The sequence below is a fragment of the Eucalyptus grandis genome, chromosome 3 (genome assembly GCF_016545825.1).
Source record: "Eucalyptus grandis isolate ANBG69807.140 chromosome 3, ASM1654582v1, whole genome shotgun sequence".
NCBI classification, from domain to species: Eukaryota; Viridiplantae; Streptophyta; class Magnoliopsida; order Myrtales; family Myrtaceae; genus Eucalyptus; species Eucalyptus grandis.
The window spans coordinates 45,357,073-45,373,372 of NC_052614.1; the positions used below are offsets into that span (position 1 = coordinate 45,357,073).

At 39.1% G+C, this 16,300-nt stretch overlaps 1 protein-coding gene across 1 annotated transcript in view; it reads right to left on the reverse strand.

The window, feature by feature from the left end:
• Positions 1-205: 205 nt before the first annotated feature.
• LOC104439752 (disease resistance protein RUN1-like) overlaps positions 206-16,300 on the reverse strand; it is a 62,017-nt gene continuing 45,922 nt past the window's right edge. Inside the window, exons 3-5 of the mRNA XM_039309646.1 lie at positions 2,084-2,365; positions 749-2,008; positions 206-658 (exon numbers count right to left, since the gene is read on the reverse strand). Coding sequence (XP_039165580.1) covers positions 206-658; positions 749-2,008; positions 2,084-2,365 — 1,995 coding nt within the window. The remainder of the gene's footprint in view (positions 659-748; positions 2,009-2,083; positions 2,366-16,300) is intronic.

Genomic DNA, 16,300 nt, shown 5'->3' on the forward strand with positions numbered 1-16,300 from the left:
ATGGGGATATGCATCTCTAGAGTGAACAGGAGGAACTTCAAAAGAGTTGGCTGATTGTTTGGAAGGACACTAACCATAAAGAAATGGGAAGGGAAACGAGAACATGAAGAAAATAAAGCAAAGGACGTGTGAAATGGGAAAGATTACCACGTGTCACCACCACCTCGCTTGCGTCCACGAAAGTAGGCCCGGGTCAGGTTCCACATCAACAGAAAAGGCAACCAGCGACAATCCCGTCGCCATACTCGCCTAACAGTGGGCATGCATGAATATCGCGATCCCACCCATTTGGTACAGCACCTTGCAGTGATTCACAGTGACTCAAACGCAATGATGGCTCAGGTGAACTTTCGGTGGAGTTTGGTAAATCAGGCAAACACTGCAGTGATCTACAGTCTTCTACGCACAAAAAATCCAGCTCATATAATTTCGATAGTTTAGGTAACCTTTCTATCGAGCTGCATGTCTCAATCTCTAATACCTTCAGCGACTCCTTTTCTCCCAAATCTCGAATCTCGACTAGCTGGGGGCACCTTTCGATATATAGCTCTTTGAGCCTCCCTAAACTTGATAGATCCAATATCTCCAGCAATTTACAGTCATACACACTCAAATAATTGCGACTCTCTAGCTGTTCAATAACGATCTCTCTTGAATCCTATTGATAGAGTATAAACGTTGACAAATATCTCAATTTGGAAGGGAGTGGTTGTGCTATGGGTGACTTGATCCCTATTAATTTCAAAACATGAAGACCTAAAGGAAGCCTTCGGAGAGATCCAAGATCATTACAAGATAGATGAAGTCTTGAAAGTTGAGGAGGCAATGTGAGAGATCGAGGATCATCACAAGATAGATAAAGTGTCAAAAGTTGAGGAGGCAATGTGAGAGATTGAGGATCATCACAAGATATGTCAAGTTTCCAAAGCTTAGGAGGTAATGTCATATCCATATTTCTACTACCATCACATGCCAACCTTCCAAGATTCTCCAACATCCCAATGGCCTTCGGTATCTCTCTTATCTTGATCACACGTATGTTTAAGTGCTCCAACATTTGAAGACATCCAATAGAAGCAAGCACTTCAGTAATCATGGTCTGCTCCAAAAATAATGAATGCAACGATTCTAGTCTGCTGATGGACTTTGGTAGCACCATTATCTGAGTACATCCCATACATAATAAATTCAATCTTTTAAGATATTCAATAGAAGTAGGCAGCACAGTAATCTTTGTTCTGTACAAGGATAAGTGGAGCAATGACTCTAGTCCTCCAATGGAGTTTGGCAGCTCCCTTATCTGAGTCGATCCTAGGTCCAATTCCTCCAAGCTTTTGAGATCTCCAATAGAATTGGGTAGCTCTCTTAACTTGCTAAATCTCATATTTAAGCTCTTTAGCCTTTTAAGATATCCAATAGGAACAGGCAATGCAATCATCTTTGAACATGCCAAGTTTAAGTCAAGTAATGATTCTAATCCTCCAATGGAGTTTGGTAGCCCCCTTATTTCAGTGTTTCCCAAGTTCATTTTCTCCAACATTTTGAGATCTCCGATAGAATCAGGCAACTCTTTGATTCTTGTGTTGGATAGATTTAATTTGAGGAGCGATCTCAATTTCCCAATGGAGTTAGGAAGCTTTCTAAGCCAACAACAATTCTCTAAAGACAAACACGTCAAGCCCGCCATCTCTCCAATAGATGGATGAAGCTCCCACATACATAGCCCCTCTAGCTTTAGACTTGACAAATTCTTTTGATGGCATATTGCAAAAGGCACTATGCAGAAGTCAAAATGGGGGCTTCCAAACAACTTTGACTCCTGAATTTTGGCTGCAATTATTTCGAAGCGCTTTAGGTGCTCTATCTTACCAATAAAGCTACCGATTTGTGGCGACCTTGGACAATGTTCAGCAAAAACCAGTATCCTCAACTTCAAGCATGTTGACAAGTCAGGAATTGTCGAGAGATAACATCTAATGAGATGTACAACTTTCAAGTCACGATTCACCTGTGAAACAAATTAGAATTAGAAAAGTAAGGCAAGGGAAATAGCAATAAATATATATGTGATACGAAACCATACCAAGCATGATCCCCATCCATTCCAGTTCTCGGGAATTTGGCTATCCAAAAGCTTGAGCACAACTAAGTTCCGTAAGCATAAATTGATTGCTTGCAAGTCTAGAGGGCAACGACACCAAGAGAACCATTTTAAACTCAAGAAAAAATTCTTAAAGTCTCCCACCAAGTTTCCGCCCTCTAATTCCAACAACCTTAAGGTAGGTAGCCTTGAAAACTCTTCACTTGTAAAGTTATGCTCCTTGGAAAGTCCACGTAGTTTGAGAGCTATGATGTTCTCTGTTCCCTGACGACATTAAAAGATGTAAGTGAGCTTTTCTACAATGAAAAAAGGAACATGTTATGAGTAAATTTTGCGTAGACTTTTTCTTTAAGTAAAGCATTATTGTTTGCTTCTACTTTCAGATTATACATGTAAGCTATTAATATATGCTAGATATAAACAAATTTTACTACCTTAACTTCACTCAAAATTAATAAATTTAGTTCTCCGCAATGTGCAAAGCAGACCAAAGAACACATTCAGAAATATACTTTAATCGAGTTAATGCTCCCTTGATCAAGAAGACAATCACTGTAAATGAAACTTACCATTCTAGTTTTCATTACTTCCAACACAATCTTGGGTTGCCAAAGTCTACTACATTTCCCAGGAACTTTGATGTCTTCTCGTCGAACAATTTCTCTTCCGACGTCTCTAAGCACGTCGTGCATCAACAGTCTATCATCATCGTTGATCTTTATCAAAGACGTACCAATAAGGAAATCGATCTCAATTTTTGGGTAAAAGTCCAATGCTTTCCACATATAATATGGATAGCTTCTTTCTTCACCAACATAAAAACAAGCAATATCAAGAAAAATTTCTCTCTACTCTTCACTTAGCATTTCAACACTAATCTTTAATATATCAAAGATATGTTGATTGGGAGCTAACTGTAATTTCTTCAACGTTTCTTTCCATATTGGTTTTCTTTTGTGATAAAGAGAACAACCAATAACTTCAAGAGCCAAAGGAAGCCCACTAGTCTTGCGAGTGATATTGAAAGAAATATCATCATAGTCATGTGGAGGGGAATCCATTTTGAAAGCGTGCTTGCTAAAAAGTTGAAGAGCGTGGTCATCTCGCAATTTTGTCATTTGATAAACTTTGTACTCTTCGATTGCCAGATTGTTGGTGTCTCTCGTCGTAATAATGATTCTACTCCCTAGACCAAACCAATCACCCTTTGCTGCAAGTATAGAGAGTTGGTCCCACTCATCTAGGTCATCAAGAACAATAAGGACTTTCTTGTGGCGAAATCTCCCTTTAATCTGGTTAATCCCTGCATCAGAGTCAAAAATCTCCACTGATTTGGAGTTGAGAATTTCTGACAATAATTGCTTTTGTAATTGGACGATTCTGCCATCCTTTGCAGCCTTTCGAACACCCGAAAGGAAGCTACACCCATTAAACCGACCAGAAATTTGGTTAAAGACAACTTTGGCAAGAGACGTCTTACCGATGCCCCCATGCCATGGATTACTAGATAGCATACATCAGGAGAACCTTCATCTAATAGGTGCATGACATCTTCAACACGATCCTGAATTCTGACTAAATGATTGGGTAGAATTTTGTCTCTTTTATTCAGTTTGATCAAAACTTCAGCAACGATTGATCTAATGAGTTCACCGTGGCTGTCATATTTGATGCAAACGTTTTAGTCAGATCTATTGCAGAAAGAATATTAACCTATCAAGGCTAGAAACATTAGAAATTAAACACAAACCAGCTAAGGGAGAGGGGGTGGAGACGGGACGACTGGCCCCTCCCAAATTTTTGTATATATACTCTACGGATACGTAGGAAAAAATCAATTGTAAGTAAATTCCCCCCCCAAAAAGCTGGAAAAAATATTAATTTTACTATAGCTCTATCTCTTTTTTACAAAGAATATATATAAAATATATATATATATATATATATATATATCAATCAAAATCCATGTGAATGTACTTAAAATGAGTTGCAATTATATAAGTTTATAAATCTTAAACTTTACAAAAGGTACTCCCTCGTCCATAAATTGTAAAAATCGAAACCCGTGGACTTTCTTCTTTTAAATATGCAAAGGATTTTTTTTTTATTCCTTTTTGATTGCTCAAATATGGTGAGTGCTCTGTTTTTCTAGTTTTGCATGGATTAAAATAGTAATAGCTAGAACAATTGTTTTCTATTTCAAATCCTACACAAATTGGATTTAGAAGTTAAGAAAAAGTATTTCTAGTCTATCTAAAAGATGCAAAACAAATAATTAATTCAAATTTGATTTGTCATGTCTTTCTAGAGAAATTATCTATTTTTGACAGGAATTGACTGTTTATTTGATTGAGTGGATGTGTAGTTAGTAGTAATTAAATATGTGTGAATTGAGTGATAATTTGATGAAAGAGAGAGCAATGGGTAGTTTCAACTTTTGATGCCAGGATGAGTATTATTAATATCAGTTAAATATCTAAATCAACAAAAATGAAAAAAAAAAAAAGTGAAACCTTACCCTGTATCTTTGAGAACCCATCCTTTGATATGAGCGACCTTCAATAGAGCCTCCTTCCATTGCTGCACTAGATTGCTGCCGAACTTCTGCTCATGTTTTTGCAAAGCATCGTGGTATAGACCGGTCTTGAGTTTGACATCGTCAGGATCCACGTCGAAGAAAATTGGTAGGATCATCGCATGGTCACCTCTGTTTCTCGAGCAGTCCACCCTGAACGCAAGCTCGCGAAGACACCATGTGACATCCCGATTTTCCAATTTTATTTTCAATAAATTGAGACGGGCATTTCGTTGGCACGCATATAGTTATTTTCCTTGAGTCGGCCACTCATGTGAAAGCTAGTCTATCGGATGAAGCTGTTAAGAGTTTCTAATGCATCAGACTCGAGAATTTGGCCAGGAAGCGACCTTTCGACCGAGCTAATGCAAGGGTCATTACGGCACAAATAAAAAATCGATTAGAGACCGGAGATAGGTCGACTCGACAAAGGCATGTGATCGAGTGTGGGTGATTCCACCGGATCACATAATCCTTGTCGATCGACACTGGATCGACTTTTCTATCGATTGGGTACCCTGTGTTCGTATTTGAAACCTTGAGATTACCCCGACGACCGAAAGTCGCCAATGTTTCAAAGATGTACATTGTGGCTTGAGATGATCAACCACATGTCAAATGCATGAAAATTTCTAAAGCTACCCGGTAGGTTGGACGCGCTAATATCGTGCCAAAGTGAAAAGTGCTTAGTGGAATTGAGATCGAATTCGAAATTAGAAGTAAGGGGTGTCACAAATCATTTTAGGGATATTGACTAATCTTCGGAAGATTTTTCATGCAAGCCGAGTTTTTCAGCAAAATAATTAGAGAATGGCTAATTTGGCTCGAGAAATTAGTAGGCTCGCCTTTGGTCGTGCTTTTGGGACTTAAGTTGGTTCTATGGACAAGTGAAGATGTAAATTGAAGTGTGGTGACATTGGATTAATTTTATGAACTTCAATTGGACTCAATTGGAAGAGAATTGAATGGAATTGGAGAAATTAGTGTACAAGAATTGGACCCCGGCGGAAATGATATTGCACACATTGAAGAATGTTGTGGGAGAGGAGATAGTGGAAGATGACATCATGTGGGTGATGTCATGCTGATTGAAGCCAAGCGAATAGGGCGTTGACAAGTGGCAAGAGCCCATTGGCCCTCATAAAGTGGGGCTTTTCCCTCCCACCTATCAACATCATCTTCAAGCTTGGGAAGAGAGAGAAAGAGGAGAGAGAGGGGGGAGAGCTTCGACCAGAACCAGCCAAGCCGACCGCTCGACCGGCCGCCCCTTCGCCGCTCGCTCGGCCGCTCGCCTCCGCCGGTCACCACCTGAGCTGCCGCCGTCCATCTCCGCCGGTTTCGCGCCTCACCAGCCATCGGATCCGCTCCTTCTCGGCCCCAAACAGAAGCTGGAAAAATGGGTATGCAGCGGACGTTTGGCCCGTTTTGGCCGCCTTCCCGAGCCCGGATGCTCGGCCCGCTTTGAGGAAAGTCGATCCTCGCGTCGTCCCCGTCGTTTTGGTCCGCTCGGCTCACTAATCCGGTGAGTTTAGCTCACTAAACCTCGCTTAGAGGGTTAATTATGCTTTAGGTGTGCTTAGCTTAAGTTGATTAAGCTTAGGTGGTTAATTTAGTTGATTTAATTATGATTTAGATTAAGATGTTTGTTTAATCTAAAGTATGTTTAATTAAATGCTAAGAGAGTTTATTTAAAGTTAAGCCTTGATGTGACACAAAATGATTTTAGTTTTGAATTATTTAAGTGCTTCGAAATTCTGGAAAATATTATATTATATTATAATCCGAAATTATTAAAATATTATTATTTAAAAAAAATCAGAAAAATTATTTTTGACCCCGGTTGCTCAGAATTTCGTGCGGTATTTCACGGTACATTCGGATTTTGAAATTGATGATTGGATTTTATAAATTGAGCGTGGATCATGAAAAGTATGAATATTATTATTTAATTATTTTCGGAATAAATTTAATTATTTAATAAATTCCGAAAATTTTGTCGAGACCCTAAACTCTGAATTTCGTGCCGATCGTTGTTGTGCATTTAGAATTTGATATTGATGATTGGTTGTGATGAATTGAGGTGTGATTGCGATTTATAGGGATTCTTTATGAAATCTAAGTGTAGAAATTGATGGGAGTTTTTGTGATTGACCACCTATTAGAGGTCGTGCCCGGTGAGGCCGTGAAATACCACCTAGGAAAGGTCGTGCCCGATGAGGCCGTGAAATACCACCTACAAAAGGTCGTGCCCGATGAGGCCGTGAAATACCACCTACAAGAGATCGTGCCCGATGAGGCCGTGAAATACTACCTATTAGAGGTCGTGTCCAGTGAGGCCGTGATAAACCACCTATGAGAGGTCGTACCCAGTGAGGCCGTGATAAACCACCTATGAGAGGTCGTGCCCAGTGAGGCCGTGATCAACCACCTATGAGAGGTCGTGCCCGATGAGGCCGTGATATGCCACCTATTAGAGGTCGCGCCCAGTGGGGCCGTGAATTGCCACCTGTTAAAGGTCACGCCGAGTGGGGCCGTGATGCCACTGATTTAAATTTGCCGAGTAGGGCCGTAGTTGAGAGCAATGATTGATTTGCTAAAATGACATGTAATCGGCCGAGTCGATTGATCGCTGAGACGATCCAAGTGGTTGAATGGTTTGATGATGTGATTGTGCCATGGTTGTTTGGTTATCATAATTGTACGTGGTTGAATTATATAAATTGTGCTAACCTACAGATAAAGGCTGAGGCGAGGTAAGTCCTCTGTGTGATGTGGCTAGGCCACCCGGGGCGTATTTTCTTTCTAATAGGGGTTTAGGGGGTTGAACTTGCTGAGACATCGTCTCATCCCGGTTGTGGGATTAAAATTTCAGGTCCCTGGTGGACGGAGCAACCAGATAGCTTTGGTTGGCCTTGAGGAGTTGCAGAGGTGAAGTCATAAGATTGGAAAACGTGTCCGACTTGTAGGTCGTAGGACAATTCATTTTTAAGAGCCGGTCTTTTGTAGACTTTTGGCCGTAGACCTCGTTTGTAATTTCGTTGAATTATGGAAGTGTTATGTTGTGGTTTTGCTTTGCTTTTCTATCCCGTATTTTATTGTCAGGGGATTTGTTTCGCTTCCGCATGCGTAATAAAATAAATGGGTCGGCGACACTACCTGAGAATGTCGCATTTGATCGACTGCAGTGGGATGTGCTCGCGCTCGGGGTTCGGGGCGTGACACACCACGCACTGGACATGTAGTTTTTAGAGAAGATGGGCATAAAGATTGTGGAGTTCTTAATCGCGCACTCTAGTTCGCCTTTGATCATTTCGCCTTTTCTAATCTCTTCGTTATCTCTAAAAACATGAATCCCAGCCACATCCATGGAGTGATAGAGGCAATCGGTAAAATTTAGGCGAGTGTTGGGCCCTCTAAAATTCAAGAACACTTCGAATTCAACCCCTAGCGACAACTCGGCATCACCTCTATCGGTAATGACCGCCGCTTTTCCATGCGATGAGTCCCTTCTCCTCTTCATCTTCAGGAGCCAAGGTATTATGAGGAGAGATGCAAGAGGAGTGTCTAGTAATTGTGATTCCGGTAGATATTAGGGTAGTTGACTGCCAGGTCCCATTTCCCTCTCTTCTTAAGAAAGAAGTACAGCAATGGGTGGGGACATCGTCGTAAGCATAGATATATAATTCGAATTCGAAAGGAATAAGGAGTCTGCGTGATGGACATTCCTTGAAATTAACTTACAACAAGCACCCAATCATGTGGGGACAAAAAGGTGTCAATCTCCGGAAAAAAAAAAAATGAAACATGAGGGACCGATAAAATTGAAGAGATGGCACTTCCATTCGCATTTTGTTATATTCAATGAATCCATAAATAATTTAATATAAAGAAAGCATTTCATTCGTGTATTACATTATATTTAATTAAGTAAATTATGTTATATAGAGGTTAGATTTCCAATAAAAAATTAAAAGAGAAAAATACCAAATACTTCTTTTCAAAGTAAAAATTTCTAAGATGAAAATTTCGCGTTAGACGAAGAGTTTAAGCCGAACATTTTGTAACAGGCATGGGACTCTTATGGTGATGCCTAGAAGGGGTGGCAAGTAAAAATTCTTTTTTTCCCCTCTTTTCAAAGCATTATATTTTTTTCCCCTCTTTGCCAATGAGCCAAAGTATCGTGGGAAGTCTTGCGCGCATTTTCTTGGAAGGACCAAGAAAATTTCTTACAATAAAAAATTATATTTTATGCTATTCTAATTATAATATGAGCTTGATTGTCCTTCAAAATAAAAATTAATTTCAATTGATTCCACTTTCCGTTCAAATTTTTTAAACTAAAACTTTCGCCCAGGTCACAACTGGACAAAGGTTATTTGATTTGGAAAGTTAACAATGCACCGATGCTCTAATCTCCTTGCACCACATGCATGCACGGCCAATTGTCATTTGGATCTTCACAAATCTCTTTTCATTGACGGATTCATCGACTTTCAGAGATTTCTTTGGACAAAGTCTCGGTTTTTTGAACTTTTCATATGGTAAATATTTCTTAGAACATGTTGAAAGATGGACATGTCGAAGCAAGGTTAGCCAATCAACCTGCAGAAAGATTGCTTTCACACTTGCCCTGCTTCTGACTTGCTTCTTGTTTGAAGGAAGATCTGGTGGACCTGTTGAATCAACTTTGTGGGAAAAAATAGTGCAGTCCGTTGTTCCAACCCCATGAAAATGCTTGGAAAGGAAACCCTTGATTCTGCTCACACGGAGGAAGAAGTAACTACAGAATTAACATAACTCCCAGGCAATCACCAGCATCATTGCACAGAAACTGCCCCATAAGTTTAACCCACCGGCCCAAGGCGAAACTCTGACCGTCCAAATTGGATTAGAGAGGGAGAGTCTCCAGTTGACGACTCGCTCTGCAACTCATTTGCCTGTAACCTCATTTGCACCCTGCTGAACTTAGAGACATGTCATTTTGAGAAAGAAAGAATTTTTGAAACACAACAGCTTATTCCTCCAATCAAGTAAGTGCTTGCAGACCAATCTGAACATAAAGTCCCATTCAGAGTTGTAGTGTTCGAAGCAAAGAAGTTTTCATGAACTAACTTAACACAGGTTTCTCTCTAAAGATTCAAGCTTGTTTTCGTAGATCTGACAAGCTGAGGATGCCGACAGTGTTTCTCGCAAATTGTGCTTCATTTGTTACGTGCAACCAGCCCCAGATTTTTCACACTCTGAGGAGTGAGGATGGGTCTTAGGCTCCGATTGCAAAAGATTTTTTCTAAAAACGATCCCTTCTACCACTTAAAATAATTAGTCAATGAAAAATGTCATCATTATCGATAATAATTTATGTTTAAAATTTTTCTTAGACAATAAAGATAATTTTCATTCATTTATATTTGTAAGAGATACAAGAGATCATTTTTAGGAAAATATTTTTCAAATCACTCATTTTTCACAAAACAAATGAAATATTAGAGTCTCTTAAAAGCAATTCTATGCAACGTTATTGTGAGTGCGCTAACATCAATCTTTTGGGCCTTCTCAGAGGAGTTCAACCCAAAATAAATCATATAATAACTCTAATGCCTTGGGCTGGGAATGCGAAAATTCTCCAATGTCGCATGTCCCCTAGTCTTATGCAAAAATTTCACATCTCCATTATTGCTTTGCTTTATTTATGGCTGCAAAACCTTGAAATTGTTATTTATTATAGCTTTTTTCATTGCAGCGTCCATGATATAGATTGCCATGCTGTCTCTAATGGCTCTAGGCGATGTCGTTATTGCTCCGAGGAGGAAGGGGAGTCATGTCACTGATTCCATTCTCGTAACTCTTCCTTTTTATTATTAGTAAAGTAGGTCCTATCGTCTATGTACTTCTCATATATCCTTTTAAGTAATCAATACAATCTTCTTTCGATTAAAAATAAAAAATAAAGAAGTAGGTCTTGTATAACCAACTTGATATGAGATGAATTTGAATTTGTCATTCTTATTTTAATAATTAATTGCATACCCACATTTGTTCATGATTCGATATCGTTTGATAGAAATGTCCGAAAGAAGGAGAAATTGATCTTCTTCTTTTTTTACTCTAGTAAACTAAATTGATCGATTTTAGTATGCAAAAGAAGACAGAGAAGGAAAGTCAACGATGCTCTCATGCCGCTTAGTATACCTTAGAAGACACCATTAGTACAAAAGCTTCAACGATAAAAAAATGTGAGAAATTATGAATACTATCTTTATATGATCAAACAATTGGCAAAGTAGAATACTATCCTTATTGTTATATATGTGGGATCTAACCCTAATTAAAGGTTTGTATTGCCATGAGCAAGAGATTCGCACTGTCGCCATAGCATGACCCAAGTTAAGAGATATTAAGTGCATCTTTTGAGCAATCATCATAGTGGCATGGATCAGTTGTCACTCGAATGACACGAATTCAGTATTGCCGCTCTAACACAATGTATAACGCCTCATCGTGCTGAAACATACTAGCAAAAAATTGAACTTCCTAAAATATTTCGCAGGAATGTTTTCTTGTCTAATATGGATAATTGTCAGCTCAACAAGAGCAAAATCATTTCAATGATTGGTAACCGACTGTTGGTTTGATTCAAGAAGAGACGACCACCAGCGAGAGAGAACTAAAGATCACCAGAGACCGATAGAAACATCATCTCAAGCATAATCAGGCATCACTTCTTTTCAGGAACATTATAGGCTTGGAATCCTCATACGCGAGTTGGTCAAATGCAACATAGTTGTGCTCTTTTTTGTACACGAGGCACATGGTCATGATCGTTTTCATGAGTCAACAATTTCATGATGCTTCATTGAAGTATTGTTGATGACATGTAAATTAACATGAAGAAAATAGGAAATAGGCATTTTTCCACAACATCGAGATGACTAGTACCAGGCAAATATGCAATAATGAGATCACTTTCACATTCACGGCTTTTTGTTTCATGGCTTCATTATATAAGCCCTTTTTTCTTAAAGATGCGATGTTCCAAAGTCAACTTTCTCTCCAAATTTAATACTCAGCATGCGTACATATAACAAGTAGAGTAATATACTTTAGTTGATTTGGTGACGTTAAACTGCTTCATCTAAGGTTAATGGTACCTCAGCATTTCTCAGACATAAAATACCTAGAGGATATTCCTTCCTCTTGGGGGAGATAAAGCTACAAGAAGAAATTGGAAGCTAAGGCGTGCAGACACCAGCACATAAAAATAAGGAATGTTGATCTGTCAGTCGGCCAACGAAATATTCGTTGGACAGGCAAGGTGGCCTCCAGTGGTGTCATAAGACGCCTACTTCTTGGTGAGGATCGCTAGTTCATAGCTTCATTATATAAGGCCTTTGTCTTGAAGATGCAATGTTCCAAAGTAAAACAGCTTCAATGATTGGTAATCGACTGTTGGTTTGATTCCAAAAGAGACGATCACCAGCGAGAGAGAACTGAAGATCACCGAAGACTGGTAGAAACATCATCTTAAGCATAATCAGGCATCACTTCTTTTCAAGAACTTAATAGGCTTGGAATCATCATACACGAGTTGGTCAAATGCAACATAGTTGTGCTCTTTTATGTACACGAGGCACATGGTCATGATCGCCTTCATTAGTCAACAATTTCATGATGCTTCATTTAAGTATTGTTGATGACAAGTAAATTAACATGAGGAAAATAGGAAATAGGCATCTTTCCGCAACATCGAGATGACTGGTCCCAGGCAAATATGCAATAATGAGATCACTTTTGCAATCATGGCTTTTTGTTTCATGGCTTCATTATATAGGCCCTTTTTGTTGAAGATGCGATGTTCCAAAGTCAACTTTCTCTCCAAATTTAATACTCAGCACGCGTACATATAACAAGTAGAATAATATACTTTAGTTGATTTGGTGAGTAATATACTTTAGTTGATTTGGTGACGTTAAACTGCTTCGTCTAAGGTTAATGGTACCTCAGCATTTCTCAGACATAAAATACCAAGAGGATATTCCTTTCTTTTGGAGAAGATAGAGATACAAGAGGAAATTGGGAGCTAAGGCGTCCGGACACCAAAACGTAAAAATAAAGAATGTAGATCTGTTAGCTCGCCAACGAAATATCCATTGGACAGGTAAGGTGGCCTCCAGTGGTGTTGTAAGGCACCTACTTCTTGGTGGGGATCACTAGTTCATGGCTTCATTATATAAGGCCTTTGTCTTGAAGATGCAATGTTCCAAAGTCAAACAGCTTCAATGATTGGTAATCGACTGTTGGTTTGATTCCAAAAGAGACGACCACCAGCGAGAGAGAACTGAAGATCACCGGAGACAGGTAGAAACATCATCTCAAGCATAATTAGGCGTCACTTCTTTTCAGGAACGTAATAGGCTTGGAATCCTCATGCACGAGTTGGTCAAATGCAACATAGTTGTGCTCTTTTTTGTACACAAGGCACTTGGTCATGATCGCCTTCAAGAGTCAACAATTTCATGATGCTTCATTTAAGTATTGTTGATGACAAGTAAATTAACCTAAGGAAAATAGAAAATAGGCATTTTTCCGCAACATCAAAATGATTGGTCCCAGGCAAATATGCAATAATGAGATCACTTTAGCATTCACGGCTTTTTGTTTCATGGCTTCATTATATAAGCCCTTTTTGTTGAAGATGCGATGTTCCAAAGTCAACTTTCTCTCCAAATTTAAAACTCAGCATTCATACATATAACAAGTAGAGTTATATACTTTAGTTGATTTGGTGACGTTGAACTACTTCGTCTAAGGTTTAATGGGACCTTGGCATTTCTCAGAGATAAAATACCTAGAGGATATTCCTTCCTTTTGGAGAAGATAAAGATATAAGGGGAAATTGGGAGCTAAGGCGTCCAGACATGTAAAAATAAATAATGTAGATCTATCAGCCCGCCAACGAAATATCCATTGGACAGGCAAGGCGGCCCTCAGTGGTGTTGTAAGGCACCTACTTCTTGGTGATGATCACTAGTACATGGCTTCATTATATAAGCCCTTCTTCTTGAAGATGAAATGTTCCAAAGTCAACTTTCTCTCCAAATTTAAAATTCCGCATGCGTACATATAACAAGTAGAGTAATATACTTTTGTTGGTTAGGTGACTGACGATTTTACTGGAATTGGGAGTGATTATTTTCTTTTAACTTCTGTTATTAGGATTTGAAATGTGAAATACATTAGTTAAAGCAAGCAACCATTATAATAGAACGAGACTAAATCACGTCACACAGAGTTAATACAAATACTAGCCCTAATCAAAAAAGAAGGAAAAGCAAAAGTTTATCCCAAAAACATTAGTTGGTTTGAGCAATGGTGCGGTACGTAATGCATGCCGAAATAACTAGGAACCGAGCCAAGTCGAGTTGAATATAATATACTACCCAACTATTACTCGTTAAGAACAAGAAAAGAAAATTGCGAGTAGTACAAAAGATAGGTCTGTGCGAAATGGTTCTGCTATGCTATTTTCCAAACTTGGGCTTGGCCTCTTTATTAGAATACGTACATCAATATAGAGCAAAAGGCATGCAATGCCCTAAGTAATTCTACGCCAATTTTGTCCTTATTGAAATATCTCCATTGCTTGACAATAGAGTTTATATACTTTTTATATATATGTGGTCTCTCTGCACCTATTAGCTTAAGCTTTTGGGGTTTGACTTTCTAATTTGATATTAAGGCCAAGTGCTATCAAACTGCGCATTCATCTAATAATTTACACTTTTAGAATGGTTGGTTTAAGAAGTGTCTATCTGCCTCCCCAATTATATATTTCCATGGTTAGTACTAGGTAAAAAGATCACACTAAGTGTGAGAGGGAGTAATAGATATCATGATAGGAGGTTTTTGTTTGCCATCCCTTCAGAAAAATATTAAGTTGTGTAGAAAATCTTATAAATATCAATCATATTTATTTATTTACGTGAGCAACGGAAGGAAAAAAGGTGTCCTAAAAGACGAAATCTGACGAGAGACGATCAAAATGATTGAGTTATAACTTTGAACAAGTCGGGGAATCCGGAAGCCACCAGAAATGGAATTTATCCCCAAGAGTCAGAAAGAACACTCGAGACGTGCGACACTCAGGGCTACTACTCTGGAATTTTGGATGGTCATGTTGGCCAAAATGGTGCCCCCGGCAAGGGTGTCTGGGACTGAACTTAAGCTGAGACGGTATCACGAAGGGGACCACCCACTGAGAATGTAGCTCTGACGGTTCGCACAATTTCCATGGCCGCATTCTGGAGAAATTCAACTTCTTTATAGTACGCCTTGAATAAACATGGTATGTCAATCAGACCTCCAAATTTAATCAAAGAACTTGTTTTGGGAAAATAAACGTTTGCTCTCTGTTCCTTATTCTATCTACTAGTCCGACATACGATTCTATAGCCCGTAAATACCCATCTATACAGTTGCGACACTCATAGGGTCTCTATCATCTAGTATTCTTCATCTATATTTGTTCAGTCACCTGGAGGATAGCGAAAAAGAAATGTCTCGAGGGATTTCAGCAATCCCATCTTCTTCTCCTGCTCAAGAAACAAGCCGCATTGCTGGACGCCAATCACCAAATTTTTATCCAGGCATATGGGGGGATTATGTTCTTAAACGTGCTTCTAACTCCAACTCGATGGTGTCATTTAAGTTGTTCATTTTCTTGAATTATATTCAGAAATTTTTTTCCATTGTTATGTTTTCTGAAAACTAAGGGCATAGAACATAATATTCTTGAACGATCGGGCACCATTCTATAGCATATGATAAAGAAAAAGAAAAGAAGTTCCAATTGATTTGAAACTCATGCATGGATTGGTCCTTAGATGATTCAAAATTTCTATGTGAACCTCGTGGCATGCACATAGTGTTGGGGATACTATTGCTTCTAATTGATATGATGAAGATATCTTTGGCACCGATTTATAACTTTGTGATTCCTTTGATTGATACTATATATTGTGGAATCATTTTTTCTTCTTTTTTGTATATTCTTGCTTGGTTTATTTAGACTCTGTGTAATATAAATAGGGTGGTACACATACATCTTTGATATGAGAAAGCAATACATCTTTCTATCCTTTTCTTCCTCCATCTAGCTTTCCATTAGTTTTTATTTTGTGACATGGTATCAAAGCCTCTCACACTAAATTAGCTTCTGCATACCTTTCTTTACCCTGCAAGAAAAATGCCCAAAAATCATAATGTCAATTCTGGCGCGTCACATAACCCCAATGACCCACCTTCGGATCCATGCATCAATATACCCAGCATGACCGAAGAGAACCAGACAGAGGAAGGGCAACAAGGGCGACCAGATCAGGTTCAATAAGGGCAACCTTCCCAAGGGCCAACTCCAGTTTAAGCCCATTCAGGGCAATTTTTCTCGGGCCCATCCGTCTAGTGGGTTCCCAATCAAGTTCAGCCTATACAGGGCCAGGCAAATCCATCAAGCTCAGCCCAAGCAATTTCTATGGAGAATAGTGGGCCAGGAGAAGGTCCGCATCTCGCTGCTGAGCCCAATCCGGTTCTTGGACTAGGTTGGCATTTTCCAAACCAAACCGGTTCGG